A 25213-nucleotide genomic window follows, 5' to 3' on the forward strand; every position below is an offset into this window, starting at 1 on the left:
ATTCCATGTTTGTTATATTCACGGAACGATACTCGTGTATATTTGCAGTCGTCCGAATCTATACCGAAAAAACGTGATTCTGCCAGCAATCACTGTCTCGTTGTTTATTTTTTCATCGATATCTACTTTTGATTTACAGTTGATCCTGTTTTCATGGACGAATCCAATGACAATATAATATTATAATATTTGTTCAATATAATGATTTTTCAATCGAGAGATACAATTTTAGTGCATGCTCCATAACTTGTTCTTCTGTAGTAAAGTATCTTCATTTAATGCTTAACAATATTATTATACATAAAATGTATCATTAAATTGTATGATTAAGTTTATAAATTAATTTTATGAGATATAATACAGACTGTAGGTTTTTATTCAATACTAACAATAATTTAAAATATTATCTTATTGTCGATATAAAAATATCACTCGCTGGATAATGGAAAAACCCTTTAGTAAAATAATAACTTCCCTGTGTAATGGCAATCTCAATATTTCAATAAATACTTGTTCCGATAAGCATAACAAACTGATATAACAATATTTATTTTCTTTCTCCGATTGTAAGTAACTTCAGTATTATTCTTCATCAAACTATATTCAATTTTCAAATTAAAAAAGCAATAACACAAGAAAAATCTCTAGATTTAATAAAAGATGCATAATACCTCAATAAGAACGCAAAAAGTTAATACCAGATTTTGCATGTGAATGAATGCAACGTATAAATGACAAGGAACATTATCAACTATCGTTTAATTAAGATTCCGATTGCGTATCGTGACTTTCGCAACTGCTTTAATTGCGGCGTGTCGGACTAAAGTTGCTTCTTTTTCCTATTTGATCTGGTATACCAATAACTAAGTTTTACGTGCCTCGTTCATCATATTCCATCAAACACCCAGGAGCTCGCCCATTCAGTCCGCTTCCCTTAATCTCGCCTCCGCTTTCCACCAAACGCGTAGATTAAAGGATTTACGAAATTAGTTTTACTTCCTCGCGTCGTCTACAAGCACTGCCGGATATTACGTTCGAAGACCAAAATCAAGATTGCCGCGCGCCAGTAACCTCCTTCTAATGTAATATCTAATATAATGGGTGTGAGCACTTTGAAAAGTAAATGAAGTCTCACAAATAATAATTTTCACGGATGCGTGCATTTTATGTATATATAGAGCAACGTGAGTTACATCTCGAAGCTGTCTCGTACCCTTGAGTGTCAATATGAATCTACTTCACACGCATAAAAAATACATTCTAGCACTAACGACGGTCCAATGAACTAAAAAGAATAATGCAATAAGTTAGGATAAGTTGTCTCATATGTTATTCCGTTATCTGTCCCCCCCTAATATCTACTTCATCATCTTCTTCATCGCTTCTATATTCCCACGTTTCATCGATTCGTCTTGAGGTCGAACAAAGTAGGGGACGTTGCGCGCATCGACGATAGGGACGAACTCAATTAATAGCGATAGTCCGACTTATATTATATTGCTTGGTTGCGATATCCAGCGAAAAAGAGAGAAGAAGAGCGACAGAAAGAAAGAGAGGGGGAGTCCAGTAGTCCATCTCATGTCTGTCTGCATTTGTTCCAATTCACTTGCTGCCGATTACCGCGCTGCCTCTCCGCGCCGATCCCACATCGTCGTCCTATCCCATTTTCATCCCTATTCTCCCATTTCCTCTGCGCCGACCTCTTCTCCCGAGCCCATCTACCACTCGACTCGGTGGATACAGCGCAGTGTCACGTAACCGCACTCGAAATGTATCGAAAGAGGCGATGTACCGACAACGTAATGACTCGCCTTTACTAGCCCGCAGCTTCTCCTGCTTGTTCCATTTCGTTTCCGCGTACCATCCTCTCATCCGCCTATTTGATACGCACTTTATTGTGAATCAATATTATGCAGCGCTAATACAATCTCTCTCCAACGTTTTTCACCTTTGGAAGAATGTTTGCGCGGTTATATTATTTCGAAATCTCATCATTTATTAATATATCTTTTGTCTGCTGGCAATATTCATTGTAATTAATAATGAAAGAAACGGTCAAGAATTTTATTCGTATTATTCGTTGTTTGCACAACTTGACGCTGCACAATAGATATTAAAATTTTCATCGTTTCTTTGATAGTCTCTATCGTTAATAATAAATCGCAGAAAAACCCCGATAATTACGACAAGTCGCTCCACGCGCGAAAAATCAATAAGGTATCCCATTAAAATAATAAATTAATAGTTCTGATATTTTCCAAATCACACTCACATTTCATCCTCCTTGGATATTTCCTAACAAGGATATATATGTCATGTCATTATCATCTCTACGATATAATGGAAAGAGATCTCCTCTTTCCTATGCCTTCTTAGCTCGGATCAAAATACCTATTATAGCTCTTCATCAGAAATGGAGGAAAGTACAGTCTCTTTATTAATGATATCCGATGTGTCACGTTACAAGAGGGCCCTAGCGTGTCGATATGGATGGCAGCTCTTAATCTCCGTCCGCATAGTCATCAATATATTGATGTCCAGCCGTGGGGGTCCTGTCTCCAGGCTAGCCTGGACCAAGCCGGCCTAGACATTATATTGCCAGCTCATTACACCAGCAACGGTTCATATCACGCTTTACTACCTTCCGGAAAATGTTGTCCTCCGAAATGGCAATGTGTGCAGAAATCTCGCGTATACGATGACATCGTATAATATCGTATATAACGGTGCTACGTGTATTATCCCCAAGAGATTATATAAATTGGTAATTTGGTACGGCGAAATAAATACAATGACAGTCTACGGGATTATTACGCGAGTACACGCCTATCTGTTTATCGGGCCGTTTCATTCGCGTTAATCAAATATACGTTTATATACGTTATTCAATATATGGATATTGATATACATTCATATGTGTCTTTTGTTCATATTTTGAATCGCCTTTTCTTTCTCTCTCCTCCCGTGTCGATAAATTTTGAAATCGATCAAAAACAACGCATGCATTACTATCGTTTATGAACGCAAACGTAAATCTCGAGATTGCAATCATGTAAAATCACATCATCGATTTATATTTGTATCAAATATTTACAGATCACTATACCACATCGTTACGTTCTGCGGATAACGACTGGTCGGAGAAGTGTCATGACCGAAATGAATAAAACAAATTCAAAGATACATATCATAGCAAAGTGTGTTCTTAGTATTAACGAGAACTAAAAGCCGACTGCTTTCTCAGCTAAGACTTGAGATCTTCTAACCGCGCTTGAGCTCTCCATCTGACCTCCGAGCATTTTCAAGTTACTACATACCACGGACTCTTACCCGATGTATTCTCAAGGATTTCAGAAGATGAGGTTAAGCCATGGATAAATTTTTAATGGTCAGATGGAAGTTCCAGCTTCGCGAAGTAATCGTATGGTACACGCGAGATATCGGATAGAAGGATTAGTTTGAAATTCAAAATAACCAAATCATTATAGCTTGAAGAAGACGAAATTTCGTAATTTTTTTGTACCCAACAAACGAAAAGTGATATTACATTTGCGTTACATGATAAAATATATTAGCAAATTTTGAACATTTAAGTTCTGAAAGTATTTTCTCGGGTTATTATGAATGAAAAACAAATTGAAATGGAATTGATTTGATAGTACTGCTAATTCCTCCGAGTTGCTATCTTTGTGCGAATGTTATTAGCAGTTTTAGATTACGAACAAAGATTATATAATGGAATCCTTATTCGAGTGTAACGGCATATATGTGGGAGTTGGAAACTCTAAGACGCTAACGTACAGGATTAGATATCTGGAGTTCTCGTAGGGGCCTCGAAAATGGGTTAAAGCAACAGTCATTAGAAGGTAATGCGAAAGTTTCGTTGAGAAAAAAAGCAACGGTCTACCGTTTTCACTTATTCCATCACATCAGAAACTTATACACTAGCGGGCGTCGTAGCTATCAGAAGGAATGAATAATTTAAAGATGTCGGATCGTATGATCGGAATTCACATGTCTGGGAATCGTTTTGAACGTCAAATTACGAAGGGGTGGGAGGGCTCTCTCTTCGAGCGATCGCTTGAATAATTACGTTACAGACAGTCAATCCATTTAAATCACTCTATTGCCGACAAATGGTTCATTAAAATGCAGCAGATCGAATTCCTGTCGCGCCAATTGCGCAACGTAGCGCGCGGGAATATTCTGATAAATTCTAATAAATCTTGTCTCGATGAACCTACTGCCGACGGTTGAGAAGGGTCGCTAACGCGTTTGTAGACAAAGTAAATTTGCATTAACAAAATTACTTTGCATCGCAAAGTATATTTGATATAAGTGCAATTATTAACACTCACAATTTTACTCACAATTTTATTTATAAGACTTTATATCTCCGTTATAAAATCGTCATAAAATCTGTTTTACCAATCGTTATTTAATTTATTTGAAATTAGAAAATGGAATCTTATGAAATATATTTGTACAAAGATATATCTTATATATTGGATTTCTATTTATAAAGTAGAACAGCTTAAAATTCCAGCTTTTGTATACCTATATCTATATAACATCCAAATTTAAGATTATTAAGATCATTAAGATTTAAAAATATTGTTAAAATATATGTATCTGTCTTTTCAAAATCTTTGTTTACTATATATAGTATTAGTATTATGAATTACGTTTTCGAATCAGACTGCTGATTAATATTCCAAAGTATTATATTCTTCTTATGAATATATATATCGCGCATACGCATTATAATTAAAATCATAACGATAAAATCATAACGATAAAATCTCAGCTAATTATAACTTGATACTGTGTATCAAATGTTAACGTTACGTGACCAAGGATTTAATAATATTCGTGTAACTAAGATTGAAGAGGTACGTAAGATAGGCCTACACGATCATAAGTACAATATCAGGATATGAGCTTGTGTGCTTGACTGAATGTTCTCGCTCTATATCTTACACCGGGCGTCGCCGCAACATAGTCCAGTACGCTGTGCCAGTACATGTATATGTATACATAATATGTATACCAATAAATTTTCGTACAAATCCTTCCCCTACTTCCTAATCTTCTATCACGCAATAATGGTACCTGTTGTTCCGTTGTTGTACTTTAACACAGCCGTTATGCGAGATGCATAATTACATTGCGCTGATATCTCAATTATTCGCACAATGCAATGTCTGTTTAAAGTATTTGCTCAGTATCAATATTCAGTAGTACTAATATCGCTTATGGATCGATTAACAATAGCTAACGTCCTGCAATTGAAGACAATAAAGTAGTGCGAGTCAGTATTTGATCGTACTAGCACGCAGAAAGAACTTTTAATATTCGCATAAGCGTATAAATGAATAAAAAATGGTAAAGAATACTATAAATCGTTTTCTCATTTTAAAAATGATACAATTAAAAAATTTTCGAATTACATGAATGACTAGATATAAAAATTATTTTATCAATCATTCAAATTAAACTAACTTAACTTCCGAGTTTTATCCGCAAAAGTTGTTTTATTCTTAGAGTATTCAAAGAAATCATATAATACCTTCTACAAGAATGACTTATTTTAAATCGTTTTATAAGTAAAAAAAGTCTTCTAGAAAGAGAGAATATTTAGAGTTAAAATAGTTTTTGTGATCGAAGTTTAAAGAAAATATGTTTCATTTTGAATTTAGTAACTTTAGCTGATCAAGGTAAATATAAACTATTATAATATTTCAACTATTTTATTTCGAGTTACGTCACTTTTGACGAATTATTCCGGATTTGTTATAATTTTGTAGAATATCAAAATTGTTATATCTTAAAAAGGGTTTTTAAAGGTTGTGAAAATGATAAAATGACATTTGATTGTTTTTAAAAAAATATTCTTTATGCCAATATTATTTAATTTAATTAGTTAATACTTTTATATTAAATGAAAAAATATTTTTTCCTTTTCTGAAAAACTTAATTGTCTTAGTTGTGTCACTCTTGAAGTAAGAGAACAAAATAATGATTAATTTTTTCGAAATTTTGATTTCTCGATAAAATATTCATAATAATATATGTTAGTTTTGAAGTAAGTATTAAATAACATCATGTAATATTATCCGGTATATGAAATTATAACTATGAAAAATATAATCACAGTAATGATAGTAATATTATAAGGTTTGGCCATTCCTCTCAACGCGCAACAGTCAAATTACTGACTACACACAAATTACGAACTGGATACGTATCTCCTCTTACCGACTCCTTTTTCTCCTATACTGCAACGCTTGATCATAGAGCTCGTTTCAGGATTACGTACCGACAGGCGACCCCGCTGTAAATATCACTCTCGTTTTACGTAGATGCGACTTCTCATCGGCAAAATAAACACGCCGGAGGTAAAGTTATCGTAACGAAGGTATCGTGCCCCTTGATCTACTGAAAATGATGTTTCCTTATGCTTATTATTATTATGTAATCAAGCTCTTTATTTGGAAATGATAGAATCGCCATATACATATATGTTACATATATACATATTTACAGTTGTCGTTTTTGTAAATTATCGCTTTTATCTTAAATTGTTATTGCATGTGTACAATAGCACGATCATATTTTTACGTAACAATTAGAAAGGAAATCGGTACGTATACTTTCTAAGAAGATAATTATCTCGATATTGCATTTACCATATACAAGATTTGACATTTACATGACAGAGCGATTGCTAAAGTAAGTAACAATTTAGCTACTGACATAGTTTGACAGTATAATAATGAATATCTAACGGTATCGCGTATTTGATTACAAGAGAAACCGAGATGGAGTGTCAAACAGCGCTGCAGGCGATTAATAATGGTTAACGATCTATATATGTGATTTAATGAAACGCGTTATTACGTTTCGGGACTCAATGCAAATATCTAGATGTCTATCCGAAAATCGACCGGTGCCACGCGCGTTCGCAAAGCTACAGAGCGAGAAATGCAATATGACCACTCAATATCCAAAATTGCTTATACGTCTCACGAATGTAAAATTGTATATTCTGTAACTGTCCGATCAATAATGTCATGAGCACAAATCGAACATCGACTATTCGATACGAAAATGTTTGTTCCATTGATTATCTTAATTAATCGATCAAACGTGCGCATGAAGATTAGCGGATTTCAAAGTTTCGCTGAGCAGACCAGTTCGCCACTCTGTTTGTCGTATGTATCCGATATTCGCGGGTAAATGCCACCGATGAAGAAAAGAAAAAAGGAAAAAGAGTAGAAAACAAGCGTGGTACCCGATACCGGGTTTCTCATTATTTTAAGTGACTTCAGAGGCAAGCACGGCGTATATATGCGCACCATATATCACCACTTGCCACTCAGCCTTGCAGTATCGTATAATCGAGTTGTCAGGCAAACTACCCCTTACGGAGAATGGGTCTACTATCGTTGTCGCCGCCGCAGACGCCACCGACGCCATAGTAGTTGCCTAATGCACGCGTTATTACGTTACGCGCATTTAAAACTCCCCTCCTATTAACAGTTTGCCAGCCTCTGTCGTCTGGATCGAATCCGTGGAAGATAGCAGTGCACGAGAGAGAGAAAGAGAGAGAGAGAGAGAGAGAGAGAGAAAGGCGACATAAAGGTGTAACTTGGTTGCGTCGTGTGGTCGGATTTAATGCTAGGAAAGCTGTTGTGGATCGTTCATAGTAGCGTATTTGCGATTTTGGAACATCTCCGTACTATTACGTTAATGGCATGAACCCTGCTTTTCCTAACTGTTACTTTAGATTAAATCAAAATGAGATATTAATATGCTTTTTCTTGAGGACGTTCAATATATTATACAATCTATTGTAATTCTTTAAATACTATACTTATTATTAATTTTACATGGGAACAACGCACTCAGTCTATCATACTCAACTTCGAATGCTTATAACTTTCATAAAAATAAATATATTTTAACAATTTTTTTTCATTCGAAATTCCAGACATTGAAGAAAATAATGATATAAATAAATATTATGTATTTTTATTAATTAAAAACACAATAAAACAAGAAATAAAAGATAAAAATTACTTTTTGAAGAATTTATATTCGTTGAAAAAATTAAATAAAAAGGCTTTTTATATGTGTTCCGAAAACTTTAAATTTGAAGAAAAAAAATACGTTATAGTTGAACGTCATAATTTAAAAAATATACAGTAAATTTGGATACGATTTTCCGATTGTTGTTATTTAAAGATTCGCGCATTAACATTGCTTTTTACATCAAAGAAAAATAATATCTTTACGTGTTCAAATTTTCCAAAGATTAGATTATTGAACTTCCAAAATTAGAAGTACCAATCTTGACAAGAAAAAACTAAATATGCCATAAAAAGGCGTTTGAGAATTAAGTTAACATTATTTTCAATATCAATATCCAAATATATTACAGTTGAAATAGCGAATCAATATCAACGTGACGATTATCTAGACCGTTGCTACGCATTAATCGAGATATTCAATTATAACGATATGTGTCCTACGTGCGGGCAAATTGTTTCCAGATGCAAATCTACGATATCGTCTGTCGCATCGTCATCCCCTATTATTAGCGAACCGGTTTGTCACTTATAGCCACCGTGCCCACTTCTGTCATCGCATACCTTGCCAGAAGCAGCGTTTCTATATTGCTCGCTTTGATCTCGGAGTCCTTCTGAATACTGAATTAATTCCTGAAAGGAAACGCATTGCGTCGGGCGCTCAACAACTACTAACACAGCTGTCGTTATTTAAGGCAGACAATTATATCGAGATAATTTTACGACGTTTAACGTGCATTACTGCCATCCAAATGGATTCGGAGCGGAGTAACTCGCAAGTATCGAGCAAACGTTATGTGATATCGAAATACTCGAGTATGTCTGCGCTACTATCTCGTTGATATCGTTGTAGTAGAAAAAAGGGAAAAAGAGATATAAATCGCTTCCTAGAACGAGAACACTCCAGAGGCCCGAGAAATCCGAGCGAAAAGCCGATAAACCATGCTGGTTTTAATGAACTTTCATTTTTCCGCGCGAACCTTTGGGAATACAAGAATAACAATTTTATTTTCGCGTAAAAGAGACGGCTCGATCGAGTTGGAACGTCGCTATTTATTACTTTCGTTTTAAATCTATTTGTAGATTTATATAAAGAAACCGAGAAATATGCCGGTAAAAGATTTAATTAATAAACTGTGTACAAAGATTAAAAAATAACATATAAAATAAATGTCAGATTTGTGTACAAGTGCAATTAATATCCTTCATGATTTTTTTTTAAATCTATACTATGACCTCCATTATCTCAGAGATTTTGCTTCGTGCATATAAGTTAATTTCAAACGTTACCTGTAGACTAGATGCATTTCACACACAGCAAATTGTTCGTGCACAAGGGAAAGCAACGTGCGATTACGCGATCTGCTCGGTGAGCATCGGCAAAATATTGCAACCGATCTTCACATCGGAATAATAACAACGCAAACCGCACATCCATATTCGTTTTGCGAAATAAGGGCTGAGCCTACCTAGCGTAACTCGTGCGCGGGGTCACTTAATAATGCAGATGGAGAATGCCCCCTAGTCCCGGAACACCATGTGTAAGTCATGATTAATATTTCAGTTGTCGACCAAGAGGTTGAGGCGAAGAGGGACGGCGGGGAGGAGCAGTCTAGGGGGGATGTCCGGAGGTATGAGGGTACCGACGGAAGGACTGACCATTGCAAAAGCGTAGGAGGTGCGCGAAGGTTTCGTTGTCCGGTGCGTTGTTAATTATTCGCAAAGGAAATTAATGCGCTCCTTGCAATAATTTACACCGACCGCGGAATGAATGGTAGCCAGACAGAATTATTCACGCTTCGTGGATCATAATTTCGGGCGTAAGGTTTTAACGTCTCGCGTAGAGATAACCAAGATGTCGACGGCTATTACTAATGCCTCTAAAAGAAGTTGCATCATATTTTATCTATCTAACGTAAGAAAAACGTGTGTATGATGCAATGAGAGATTTTGAGATTAATATAGAACATATATAACAGATTCAATGTATGGTAGACGTGTTTTCATGTTGTTCATAAAATTATTAGATACTTTAATCTAGTATAGATTTAGTTCGTATTCGGTTTAGACTTTCCCATATGTAATGTATTTGCTTTTTATCGACATTTCCATTAATATGTCGCGTCTCTCTTATATATCGGAAATTTTATTTTATATATTTAGACAAAAGAGGATTTTAATCAAATTTTGCGATTTAATATATTTAAATTAAGATCTAATTCTATTCACTCGAAGTGATTCTTATTACTTAATGATGTCAGCTCAAATCCAGCCAATAAAAGATCCTTATTAGACTAAAAATACTAACGGCCATTAAATTTGCCATTAAATTTTCCGATAAATTCAAATGTATTCTAACTAAATTCAAAACTTTCAATATGTCTGAAAATCAATAACGTAGGATATCGGATATTTAAGTTGAGTTAATTCACTATGAATACATCACATATGAAATACATAATATATGTACAGCTTAAATCAAGTCAATGTCTCGAAATAAGATTAGCCCCTGTCATTTTGTAACTTATAATAATAAATATTTTACACCTTTTATGTACATACATTTTCATACTCTCTAAAAAAGTGAATCAGTATATTATTCAGTAATATTACTGACTTCAGTGCTATACTTATACGATAACAGATGTAATCATTAATAAATATTTACTGTTTTTCAGTAATAAATAATACACTGATTCACTTTTAGAGAATACATGTTTCATTTTCTTTTTTTCTTTTCATACTCGAAATAACATTGGCTATTCCTTGAGTCTCTTCAAGAGATATTAAAATAACTCTCCATTATTACGGTGGCATAATGAACACCTCACGTAACATTCCTTGAAAATTTCAGCGAATTTTACATAACGAAATGTCAAAGCAGAACATTAAGCTAGACTTTGTAGCAAAAAGCGGTAGACCGCAAGTAGTTGGAGTCGTAATGAATTTACCGCGGTCGCTCTTTAACAATGCGCATCTCACTATCGCGCCGCTGTTTCGCCACTAACGATAACCCGGTAAAATACGTTCTGGGCTCAGCGCTTCCGCAGTGCTCGAGGCTTAGATTTTCTAATCTATTTGACACATTACTTACTGTCAGAGAACTTGAGATTATTTCAAAATGGAGTTGTATTACATACGCATTACAAATATATATGTAAACGAATATAAATCCAAATTATTATTATTTTATGTTAAATAATTCTTTCAACATTTATTAATTGTTTATTGAAATTAAAAAGTTATTCTCTCTACACTGTTATGTTTATCTAACAGTATAAATTACCATACTTAAATATATGATCTTCAATATTAATTTTTAATATTAGCAATTGTATATATATATTTATATTCTTACAAATCAATCAACCGATCAGACTAAATAATTAAATTTAAAACTATAAATTTCAGGAAGAGCCGCAAAAAATATTTTTATGTACAACATTTTGATTATTTAAGAGATATATTATATCGGATAATATAAATATTGAATGAATTTATTTGTAAAAGTATCATAAACAGTGGCTTTATTTTTCATGAAAAATATATTTGCTCGAATCGATAATTTAACGTTGTACCTATTGGTGTAATTACAATAATATAGTCAGCATCCTATCTCTTTAATCTCGATGTAGATATCGCAATGTTATACTAATTCACAATTATATGTAAATAACTAATTTATAATTAATTAATTGCAATTTTAACAAGAATGTTAATATATCTGTGTAATCTCTTGAGAGAATTGCTTAATTCATTATTGCTAATATTGCAATACTTCAACAAATGTTTATCTATGTAGCTTTTGTAGTATAAAAAATATTTATTTGTTATTATTGGATCATTATAGTCTGTATTCATTATAATCTTTGTTTACGTTAAGGCGGTCTACTTTGTTTTGTGAAATACCGATATAAAAAGAAGAAATGAGGAAGAAGGAAACTGATGAAAAGTTTGAAGCTAGGGGATCTTCTATCGATGGTATGCTATTCCGTGCCGACGTCGTCAATAACGGAAGATATCGATATGTAATTCCTAGTTTCAAGGATGATGAGAAAAGTTCTTGTGCCGTTCATAAAAATATAACGGATGTACTATTCATTATTGTCGAAGGGGGACTCAATGGTAGTAGCCAGTCGTACGAGAAAAACAAAACATTAAGTAAATGGGAATACTGTAGCGAACATTGAACTTCGAACCCTCGTCGTCGACTACAATTCTGTTTTTTATAAGCAATGTGAGAAACGAGGCAGGCGATATTAAACTTTACAGCATTCTTTTACAAGCGATTGGGAGACAAGTTCTGTATCCATAATAATAATATATATTTGTTATATTGACAGACAATCACGGACAATCCAATTATTACGAATATTATTTTACTGATTTGATCTAATTAGAATATAATTTACACATTTTCTCTCTCTCTCTCTCTCTCTCTCTCTCTCTCATCGATTTAATGAATTACATAAATTACTGAACTCAGAATTTAATTTCGAATCTCCAACTGGAATGTAATTTCTGTTAAAAACTTTTTCGCGTAATTAATTACTGAATATATCCAATTATTACATGATTTATAATGGTTAATGGCTAATTAGAAAAGATCGAGAAAATTAGTTAATGAGTATTTTATAAAAGTGATCAGTGAATATCAATAGAACGGGAATACATATGATGTATAAAGAAACGAGATTCCAACCGCAAATATCAAATGCATTTACATAATCATACGTATCTTTTCGCCGTAGATTCAAAAAATTGCATACATTTCTCGATCGCCTGAAGCTCTCAGACAAATACAGAGTTTCTCCTTCGCTAAGGTTCATACCATGTATATCTTTCTTTGATAATGTGCAGATAGAATCGACTACTATCTTTATTTTTCTTCGTCTGAATGGAACAACGTTGTTTCGTATAAAAATTGTATTACTATTTGCATCATAACTTATATTTTTGTCTATACTTTCTGTATTTTACAAAATCATAAAAATTTCAGTAGATACTATAAAATAACAAATACTTTAGATAATTCGTTTGGTTTTAATAAGTTTCAATCATTTGTAATAATCCAAAAATTAAAAATTTGTGCATTATATAAAAAAATTTATATTTGAAAACTTTCAGTGACTGCAATTGTTTTTCCGATATTTCACATGTTGACATTTTCCTTTTTTTGTCGCACTGGCAGTTGCCAATGGCAGTAGTTGTGTTTCTGAGCAAATGTTTAATTTTTTTAAACCGCGTGAGCTCAAAATGACGTATTAAATTTTATGTGTTAACATTTGTGTGTATCATTTTACATTGCAAGGATCAGTTGAAATTGCTACTACGATAAAACATGTCTTTTTATGAAATTGCATTAACTCTGCTATACATATACATGCGTTACATGTATAACAGTGGAAGTTTTAATTGTTCATATATCGAAAATCGCTCTAACACGATGAAAATGTCAAATATTTGCAAATGTATATTATACATAATAACTGTAATTAAAAAATTAAAGTTTTTTAGTTATATTTTTTCAATATTTAATGCAATTTAAAAGTTAGTATTAGTCTGATAAATAAAATATGACACGTATTATAAGTTTCGGTTTTATAAGCGAAGAAAATAGTCTTCATCACTGTGGCTTCGTTGATCGTATATTCAAATTACGCAATTTTATAAAGAAAATGAAAACACATTTTACGATCGATAGATGTTATTAAAATTCCATACAGAATCACAAAATCATTTTTAAAAGTTATTTAAATGTTAAGTGATTCAAAAATGTGTTTTAAATGTTTAAATATTTTTAAAATGTTTTAAATATTTGTTAAAATATTTATCTATATGGATATAAATTTCCATATAGATGACTCATAGTAACTCTTTTCAATATAATATTTTTCATTCTCTTAAGTAGTTAAATATCTGGCGTATATACATTCTACACAACTAGCTCTGGACGAGTAAATATTCCTTAAATTTCAAAATGTTATAATAACAATATTGCATCGCGATCGATGCGAAACATGCCCACGATGTTAAACGCGCATGAGATAAATAATATCGTTACAACTTCTATCACATTGTATTATATCTTTACATATATAGATACCTGCGTGCTCTTGTTGCAATAAAAAATTATTTACATTGATAAAAATTCAAAATATTCTGTAACGAAGGGACATGCTGTCGTAGGTGGAACACAAAGCGCGACGAGTATGTCTCATTAGCGAGCATCATTATTTTCTCAAACGGAGCATCGGCTCATTACAAGTCGTCGTAATTGTATGTACGTTTCGTCTCGCCCTTTCGAAGGGCACGCAGGCGCTTTAGGCTTTCTATCAAAGAGCTTACAGTTTAAGAAGCGGAAGGAAGAGGCGTAGAGTGAGAAGCTTGGAAGCAGTGGCACGAGAGTGGTCCTTTCAACAGAGACACTTTGCACCTGTTGAAGGTACAGCCACTACTCGATCTTGCCAAACTCTCTCGCTCAAAGTGATCTCCAACCTCTGGCAGTTACTAGAAAAACGCTGGCGAATTCCCTTCTAACGCCCGATTTCGTTTCGTTGACATCTCGGAAATTGGTTTTCGATATGAGCCGCGATGTAGGTATCCCATTGTTCCTTGTGCATGCGACAGCTGCTCGAAAAATGCGTCTTGCATCGCTTATTGTTTTTTTTTTCCTTTCCCTTTTGACATATGTACACTTTTCGCAACAGTACACTTTTGCGCGTTTAAAAAGTTTGGTAAAAGGAACCTAAATTATAACCAGGAGAGTCGAAAAGAAATTCCGCGTTTAACTTAAATATTCATTCGTCATCGGAAAATACTCAAATTCAAAACACAAGAGTAAAACTGTAACGTTGTTGTATATTGAAATGATATTCAATATTTGTGTCAACGTTATTTGCTGTTGTCACAAACATCCGTTGCTGCATTCTTGCAAAATACATTTACGATACTGCGTATTGCAACTATCTTGCAACTATCTGCGTTTCCATATATATTCGAATCATCTAATTCCGTGATAATTGAAATTGGCAACGAAAATAAATTACCATGCATCTATGTTAATCGATAATTATTAAATTTTTTTATCTATAGAATTTTTTTATCTATATATTTCTCTCTCCCAATATCGATCCCACATATATATTCTAGTTATACAGAATTTCGTGAAATGCGGTATCTCTCTCACGGATATCCTGTACTCGTATTTTAACGCAATGCGAAATCATTAGAGGGGAACGCTTTGGAAAAGCGCATGTTAACTACGGACCGCAACGCAGCGTCGTTCACGAGCAAAATTTTGAAGAAAATTAACGCTCTCCGCCCGAAGTTGCGTCGTCTACCGTGTCCAGGTGTACACGGGCCGTTGCGCGGAGCTTGCGAAAGCAGCCGGGGGCTAACTCTTCCGCAAGCTCGCTCGGGTCTACGAGCCGTGTCGGTGTCGCTCCGCGCCGCGCCACGCCGTGCCGTGCCAGGGCGAAGTGCATTCGATGTTCGCAGTTCGCTGCCATGGCAACAATCCCCTACAAACAAAATGCATCGTGTGCACACGACATGGCACGGTTTTCCTTGTCGCACCGAAGGTATACCCACCCGCCGTGCGTTTAGTCCGCCACGGAAGGAACCGTTGCCGGGGTGAAGAAATGCCACCGGACAGGACGAGACACGACTGTAAATTCCGAGCGTGGCGAGTGTCGTAGGGGACGGCAAGCCCCGTGTGCTTTGCGAGATAAATCGTTCGGCTAGCTCATGCACTCGCACGGCTGCCGGGAGTGTCGAAAGGGGACACCGGTGAGCACGCGATCGGCGCCGATGATTAACGGTCGATTAAAGATAAGCGCCGACTGTTCGTTTTGCTACGTCGACATGCCGGCGAGATGTTGTTACGTGGTTAACGCTTTCGCGATCGATACAGTCGATGCGTACATTGTTGAGCGAGTTTATCGATTAATTCGGAGAGCAATGAGTTTTCTGTTTAAACATCATGATATTGTGACTAATTAAATAATAATTAATTAATATATTACAAGCTAATAATTACTAATTTCATGAAGATTGAGCCTCGTAATTTTATTTAGGTCAAAACTTATAACAAATAATATTTAAGTAAAGATTAAAATATCATATGTATACGTATTTGTTTGAGTAATTTGAATTTGTCGATTTTAAATGGCGCAAAGGAAACAAGATATTGGTTTTTTTACTTTTGCAATAAACGCGTGGTATTCTATGCTTGCCAACATCTATATATCTATATATAACGAACGAGAGATGAAGCAAAAGAGTGTCTCGTAATCACGGACATTTGTCGCGCTAATCCAAAAGCGACGTAGCTAGGCGACCGATAAAGAAATGACCTTTCCATCCTTTTAAACGTTACGGTGACGTTTTCGAATCCATACGGATTAGAAAATCCAATATAGAAAGGAGGAGGGCCACGAGGGCGTAGCGGAACCGCACGAGCAGAAGGGTGACTGAGGTCGCGCCGAAGGGAAATTGGTAGAAGAGAAGAGGAAAGGTCGGAGGAAGAGACGGGGGTTAGTGAAGAGTGAGGAGGGGGGAGAGAGGGAGAGAGAGAGAGAGAGAGAGAGAGAGAGAGAGAGAGAGGAGGGGTGAAGAGGGCATAACACAATTACATGTGGGGTTGATGCCGAGCTCGCTCTCCGTACATGGCATAGCGGCGGGATGAAGGTCGGGGACCGCGCCGAAGGTGCCCCAACGGTGGGTGGGAAGATTGAATATGAAAGTTTAATGCGAGCAATATCAGCGCCACTGCCCCGGCCCTCGGCTACTCACTCTCAGACGTCTCGACTATCAGGGTGCCCATCTTGGCTGTATCTCTCTTTATATCGCGAGTATGCCGCTCACACCACCGGCGGCTTCGAGCGGGAAAGAGGCAGAGACGGTAGAAAGCACTTCGAATCTTTGATGTTCCGAGGTAACCCACAAGCCTCGAGTTTGTTCCACGCTTGCGCGTAAATTTCCGACCGATTTGAAAAACTGATTTGTCAATCCGCAGCTGCGCGCCGCTTTCGACAAGCGCGTCTATTTCGATGCAAACAACGTTTAGAATGCGACGCGCAGTGCGAGAATGTAATTAGCACCTCGTTGGCTCTCCTCTACATCCAAATATTGGTTATTTTCAATGCGCGAGAAATAATAGAATAGAAGGAAGCCTGATATCGTCAGTGACACATTCGATTTCCTCTACGCTCAACCTACAAATAGCTAAATATCATGATAGATCGCTAAATATCACATATATTTATTACACAATTTGAATTATCTATACGTTATCAATTGGCATAAATTGTCACACATATTTCAATATTACGTAATCTTTTATTTTATAAAAATATTTTTATATTATATTTCTCCCAGTTTAATGAAAGAATTGGTATAAACGTATTGTAAAACAGTTAGTCTAGTTTTCTCTCTTCTGGTATAAAAAAGGATAATTATCAATTAAAAACTTACTTTTGTGTAAAGATACTCTGCTTGTGGATGGGATTCACGAGCTTGCTAAGGCGTTTAGTGACTATGCCTTCGGCTATTTGTAAAACTTTCCTCATTAATTACCAACAAGATTCGATTTCGTCCCCCTCCCTTCATTACCAATCTCCTATCCCAACCTTTTCTCACTATGGTTTTACTCCTTTGTTCGCCACAGCGAAACCAAGTTTAATAGTGAATTAGAATGTGCGTTCCTGCAACCGGCAATTATCTGCCAATTAATAAACCAAACACGATATCGTCAAGTCATATTTTTAATTACAAATCGTATATCGCTCTCTTACTTAAAAAATAACACAAAAATTTAAATTTCTCGGAAAGGGGAAAAGTTATTTTTTGACAGAAAATTATTAAATAATCAAATATCGGCAAAAAGAATTTATTCTTAACATGATTAAATGTCTTTTTTGTTTTACAATTACTCTTTTTAAATTGTGACAATTTTTATAACTTTTAATGAAGTTAAGTTACTTTTGATTGATAGGATAATGTTTATTTAATTTATTCATGATATAGAATAGCTAAAAAATCATGTTTTCTTAGTTTTATTTTTTTTATTAAATAAGAGAGATACGTACACTGTTAGAATATTTCAGAAATGGTTGAGCTTTCGACCTATAATGTTCACTAAGGCCTTTTTACTTAGTATGACGTAGGTATACTACACGGAGAGAATTTTTTCTTAGAGTTTATCCTGAAAATATGATAGTCGTGGGATAACATATTGTATTTTAATGTAAATCTCTCATTGAAGAATTTTAATGTAAATCTCTCATTCATTAATAAAACTACAACAAAGTATAAAATAAGTTTGATTAATTTTACTGAAGTAAAAAGTGATAAAAAAAACTTCAAAATATTATATTGTACTACAACTACATTTTCAAGGTAAATTTTAAAAGAAAATTCTCTTCGTGTATCCATCATATAAATGCTAAATGGTTTTTTTTTAATATCCTGTGTAGACAGAATAAAAGATTTTACACTACAATAAAAAAACTTGGGAATTTTAGTTCCAATAATCTCAATAAAAATATCTAATTTTATTATTGACAGAAGACTGACTGGAAATACGCATGGGAACGTCACAGAAAAATTCCTCCTTCAGCTAACTATGTCGCCCCATTTTATCCTTTCAGCGTCACCTCAGCACATCTGCGAGTATATATCTCTTCGTCAAAGAAATAACTCCCGGTATACCTTGTACATGTCAACGTGGTTAAAAATACAGCTGTACAAGTACGCACGCGGTCGCACGAAGGCACACCGACACACCGATATTTCTTACAGCAGAAAGTCCCCTCTGCCCGGATGCTTCTTATGTTCCGCTATCGCGCGCCGAATAATGCAAGCTTCTTCGGAACGACACTGCTTTAGTGACAAGCGCCTTTAAGAGTTTAGACATGCGTCAACTTAAGCAAATACAGATCAGAGCAACGACGCGCGACGAAGTGCTCGGATCCGACAGAGAGCTGGCGGAAATGTCGACTGGCGATAGAGGTGAAGTAAGATAGTTGGTAACATTCACAGCGAGAGACCTCTAAAACAGAATGATGGTTACGTCATGCAACGACTCCACTGCTCTCAAGATAGGCGAAGACACGATATACGTTTATATGTGGCATCATGTATGCTGCGGTGCGTCTGCGGTTGTCCGCAAGCGGTAAGATCGCAGATAACACGGAGTTTACATACCTATGAACAAGAACTTGTACAACACGGGAAAATTTTAACTCATCGTGAATTCGGAACAAAGCTAACAAAAAGTTTTACAAGCTTTACTCGCGTTAGCGAACAATCTCTCTCTTTCTCTCTCATTCTGTTTATCTTCTTTTTAATTAATTTAAGAGGAGAACATATGCTTTGTTGAGAGATAGCAGATAGCTTAGCTGATAAAAGTGAATGTCATTAACGTGTGATTAATTTGTGCAGATGCGGGTGACAGATCGTACCGTACAGGATCTGACACGGAAGGCGCAGCAACTACGGACAACCCTACAACGCCATTTCCTACGCCGCCCCCAACCTTGACACCGAATCATCGGCAAGCTTCTCCGTTTCCCCTCGAAAGCACAAACTCTCGCCGGCATCATTATAACGGCAGCATATCTTCCGAGAGATCTCGCAACGGCAATGGTAGGGAGTTAATTAGAACCGCAAACGGGTTGGTTTGCACGCAAGATGATACTTACGAGTTCGCCACAAGATGAATCTCATCAAACGCAATTTTATACTATGTTGTACAACCGTGATGCGTGCGAGACAAGCTCATTCCGGTAGATGGATGCAAGACGAGAAATCCCGGTAGATGGACAATTTAAAGTGATAAGCAATGTGACATTACATAAAACAGCTTCAACTCTCGGTTTCAACTCACTCATGTCAAAATGACATTTCGCACTTCAATCTTTCCAGATTCTTTATACCTCTAGTTATTAAACGTTACGTGTGCTTTATGTCAAAGATCGTAACATTAAATTAAAATAATTCCACGCTGTGCAAAAATTATTTGATGAAAGTTAAAGGTTAGCTTACGTGAAAAATTTAATCTTGATAATTTCACTTTTTTAAACGTAATTTCGAAAAGATTAGAGAACTCGAGTACCTTCTTTGTCCACGTAATAATAGAAGATTGAATTAAGCGGTATGACTCTCGTTCGTTGGCGATACCGGCATTTTCTAAAGGAAAGAACTTTTTAGCAGGCTGTTCAAAAATATTCGTATCTTCTTTATTGCAGGTGAGACCGTTTACGCGGCGTCCACAAAAAAGACGACTTCCGGCGGCGGTACCTTAGGTCGAAGAACACGCCGAGGTCACGCAAGCGCCTTGAGCAGTAGCTCGACAGCGAGCGATCGTTCCGAAACCGTCTTCCCCGACGAACACACTCGCATGCATCTCACCAATGGTGAGGAAAAATATACTGCAGTTTTCTTTTCACATATTATGCATACGTCATCGCGCGATTATTATTTCATACGCATGATCACTGCACCACATCGCATGCTATCGCGTTCCATCTTACGATTAATTATTGTAATCGTTAAATCGCAAGGAGTGTACAAAGAATAAATTTCTACTATTAGAGACTTTAACAAAGAAATTCATTCAGCTTGACAGATCGGGATGAATCCTCGTCGATCGCCCTGAGCGGATCGACCCTTTAAATCACGACGTAAAATTTGCCGTGGTGCGATAAGTTAACGATCCATGCCTCAAATGCGATTACCGGACTAACCGAGTTACCGGCTGGTATCGAGCCCCGGAGTTAAATCGGGTTTCACGTAAACGTGTTCCTCGTTAAAAGCTTAATATTAATAGTCACCTAGAAACGCGCGAAAAAGGAAATTGCATATGAAACTCAACGTACTTAGAACTCTCTAGAGAGCCTATGCATGCATTCTTATGTCTTTTAAAAAGTCTTTCATGTATTTTGTAAGGTAAGTGTTATTAATTATTCGAGATTATTGATGGAAAGAAAGAGAGTTACAACAAAATACTTTTAGCCTTGATTTTTCGTAAATCTTTCATAAAACATATTTCCTATATTCCTTGATAATTAAGACTTTCTAATTCAGTAATAAATAATAACTTCAGACATAAGAATATGTAAAAAGCACATTATCTCTCTTGTTAATTTCGTTCTAAAGCAATGTACATAGTAATTTCAACTAAACAAATATCCTCATTACGAGCATTTCTCGTCTCGCGTTTTCCATCGATGCACGATTACGAAGCTTTGCAAAACGGTCAAAGGCGAAAGATCTTAGCAAAGGCAAACATTTCCGAGCCATGCGTTATCGTCTAGCGAACAATGCCGTAATCGACAAACTACATTACACGTCGGCTCATTAAATAACCAAGGGACCTTCTATTTTGGCAGTTAGGTTCATTGTTGTCTGATGTAGTAATATACCAGCGGCAACACCAACAGTGTCGGTAGCTGCAATGGCAGCAGCAAATGCGAGAGAGAAAGAGAAAGACTCGAGCCCCGGGCTAACAGAGTTAGCAGTTGGCGCCTGGGCTCGGCTAGTTAGAGCATAGACCACCAAAGTTAGCGTGACCCCGTCGACTATATTGTTTCAAAACGTCAACAGTATTTAGATCTCCTGTCGTTGCAGTACCGCGTGCTATCTTGACACACGCACTATCTCACTGTGTGTAACGCAGCTTCGAGCAGCAACCACCGAGAGATAAGAGAAAGTAGCTTTGCGGCTTTGAACCGGCAGCCGCGGTCGACGAGCGGCTTACGCTCGTCGGCTAAGTTTTAAACGAAATTTCGTCGGATCTCATTTCGTGTCGACGCGACGTCGATGTGGCGGTCACGTCGGGTTCGAGGGAAGCTGGCTGCCAATTAGTCTACCGATATCGCGAGACAGCGTGAGCGTGGATGAAAGGACGAAGGATAGCCGGGTGGAAAAGCTGGCGAGCGTTCGTACGGTAAGGAGCAAGAGCTCCACCGCATCTTCGTGGACGGTTACCTCTGGAATTTCGAAGGCCGCATTACTCTTGCCCGCTCGAGTGCGATCACATTACGTGTAGGTATCGTGAAAATTAGCGACGCGAATTAAGCTCATGATGTTCATTCATTTACAACATGTATGAACGTGTATTCAAGATATATTCTATAAACATGAACGCATTGAAAAAGGAGTTTGATAATAATTACCACACATAAATATTGAGTAATAAAAATAATTCCAATCAGTAACAAAAATAATTTTACTTTTATAAATATTTAGAAAAGTAAAATTATTTTTGGTTATATTAACCGAATATTTAATTGGAATCATTTCATTCAATATTTGATAGCTATTACCAGATTCTTTTTTCAGTGTGTATACTCTATACTAAAGTAATAAAAGTTTAATCATAAAGTTTTGTGTTTATCATTATCCAGGTAGCAAATTGATTTATTTAAAATATGAAATTTTCTGTTTTTTCTTTTTTTACTTTAAATTTAGGGATGAATTTAAGGATTAGGGTATGTTACTCTTAGTATTCTCAAGCCTACATTAGGAGAAAAAAATTGATTACAATTACCAAAATTTAATTATAATTTACAATCATTTTTGTTGTCAACTCTATATTTTTGGATAGAGCTAACTATTATTATCATTATATTATAACAGCAATAATTATAATACAAGTGGACTCTTAATTATAATCTTTTTATCATGCAAATATATACTTTTTTTTCAGTGTAGTTATCGATAAGCTTCCGCACAAAAATGTTTTGACGCATGACTTTATGAGTATGTTGATAATGTGATGACAAGCGTTATATAAGATGCTGCAAGATACCGCGTATAATTACCAGGATCTCGTAAGCAGTAATTTGAGTCTGAATCTGCGATGGGATATTGCTTGCCAGAATGTCCCTGCGGTCTAATGGAGGCATGTCGCGGCATCTATTAGCAAATGGCTCCCAACGGTCAGGGCTTACCCGCGTTAACCCCGTGTGTACCGCATCGCCAGAAAGACGATTGATATTACATTAGACCGCCGTAGTCTAATGTGGCCCAGTCGAGGAGCACGTTATTGAATTGGCAAACGCGTGAAACCCGATAACGTTACGGTAATTTGCTACCACAATGCTATGAAATGCACGCGCTAAATGAACATATATACTCGTCATTGTAAAATAAAAAATTAACACGTGATATATTTTACCGTACTATAGTATATAAGCATTAACTTTGTAACAAATCTATAAATAAATGAATATTGGAAATAAAATATATTTCGATTGAGGTTCTTATTGCAATTTAATACCGTGTATTATAAACTTTTGTTATTCTATAGGATTTTCAAACAACCATTAAATTTTTGTGAAATGTATATATACATTGTTTACATTTATACAGATAAATCAATTAGAAGAAATGCACAATTTTTGTGAAAATTAATAATTTTGCACAATATAAACGCGTAGAAGCAAATCACTGTCCGTGGAAAATAAATTTTCCGCGGGTTTTCGCAATCGTTCAACGATGGCCGGTAATTTTTGACGGGCTCTGATGCGAGTTGTTGCATTTAATGCCGCGGAACGAATCATGCGCACCAGTAAGCTTGATGTTATCAATTCGTTCGATTGATGTAGGTTTCACGATATACATGTTGCATACGCGGACGAAATAAATATTCGCAAAATCAATTGACTTATACAGTCAAGTAAAAATTTCAAAAATAACCATGTTATATCGCAACAATATGCCGGTATTTTTAATAAACTATAATACGGTCGAGTAAGTTCTATCGTGAGTAAATAACTTGTGTAAATTTTCGCTTTTTGATTGTAGTGTTTAATCAAGAACACTTGATTCGTCACTTCTAACTACAATCGAATACTTTTTGTGACAATGGCCATTCAGAACGTTATATATACGAATATGTGCTTGGCTAAGAGCCAAGTTTCGACGAATAGGAATAATTTCAAGCACCACTTGCAAACTATGCCAATAGTTCGTGTTCGCCATTATCATTATCGTTCTTTTAATTCTTTTTAGTCTATTTCCGATCTAGATTCTATGACAATAAAAATCTTTTATTACATTTAACTATTTACAACGGAATCTTTTTATCATTTGCAAAAGTAAAGGTTAATTTTTATGTTAAAAGAAAGCGCTCTCAGTGACAGTAAAAAGTACGCATGGAAATTAAAGTCACGAGACATTAGGTTTATAAATGACGTTATAACGGTCCTGTCTTACCACTTTACTACCATTACGTTAAAGTAAATAACTCAAATAGAATGTAATCAATGCGCAAGCTTAATTGTCATAAATTATCGTATAATGCTCAGGTTACGAGCAACGTGATATTTATGAACTTTCTCCTCCGTGAAAATTCATCGTAGCAAAGCTCCGTTTTATGGAACCTCATTCTATTCCAAATATATTTTTTTTTTATTTTCTTAATATATTTCTTGCCTTATAATTGCTAGAATAAAATTTAAAGACTGTTTCACTTATCAAATATATAAATAAATTGTTCGGCTCTATTATTTCGTTATACTTTGAAAGGATACAATAAAAGCGTTATATCTCAATTTATCATTGGTATAAATGGATCCAGGCGAGGCATGGATGAAATTTTGTGTGTCCAGTGCGAACGAAGGTAGAAACGGCACATAGAAATTGTACGAGACAGTTCGGACGAAGCATTCACGAATGCTAACTCGGTTTATTAGACTGTTTGGTCCGGAAGGAGTCAAGCCGGAACGATTCGTTGGGCTGGTTATCGGACAGTAGGTACAGTACCTACCATCGCGGCAATACCGCGCCAGTATAACGTTAGCAAATAATTCGTATTTACATGAACGTGTACTCCCCGATGCAGTGGAGGCGTTAGACCGACAAATCGAATTACAGACGCGAATCGCTAACCGCATCAAGTCACTGTCGGCTACCTTGCATCCCCTTGCACTGTCTGACTAACCCTTCTCGCCGCCCGCGAATGAGGGATAACTCGGTTGAACTCGGTATCGGTGATGCCCTGGCATACTACATAATTGGCTCACAACGATTGGCCAAGACATACCACCGGCGACGTTATATTGCTCAATAATGTGTCCAATTAGATGTCGTGCTAAACGCCAAATAGGTATATA

General features: G+C 35.8%; 1 protein-coding gene across 1 annotated transcript in view; it reads left to right on the forward strand.

Moving 5' to 3' along the window:
- LOC108686344 overlaps nucleotides 1–25213 on the forward strand; it is a 148630-nt gene that overhangs the window by 568 nt on the left and 122849 nt on the right. The window contains exons 2-3 of the mRNA XM_018191608.1: nucleotides 19536–19739; nucleotides 20342–20509. Of these exons, the coding sequence (XP_018047097.1) occupies nucleotides 19536–19739; nucleotides 20342–20509 (372 nt within the window). The remainder of the gene's footprint in view (nucleotides 1–19535; nucleotides 19740–20341; nucleotides 20510–25213) is intronic.

This window comes from Atta colombica, unplaced genomic scaffold, assembly GCF_001594045.1.
Source record: "Atta colombica isolate Treedump-2 unplaced genomic scaffold, Acol1.0 scaffold176, whole genome shotgun sequence".
In the NCBI taxonomy this organism is placed as follows: domain Eukaryota; kingdom Metazoa; phylum Arthropoda; class Insecta; order Hymenoptera; family Formicidae; genus Atta; species Atta colombica.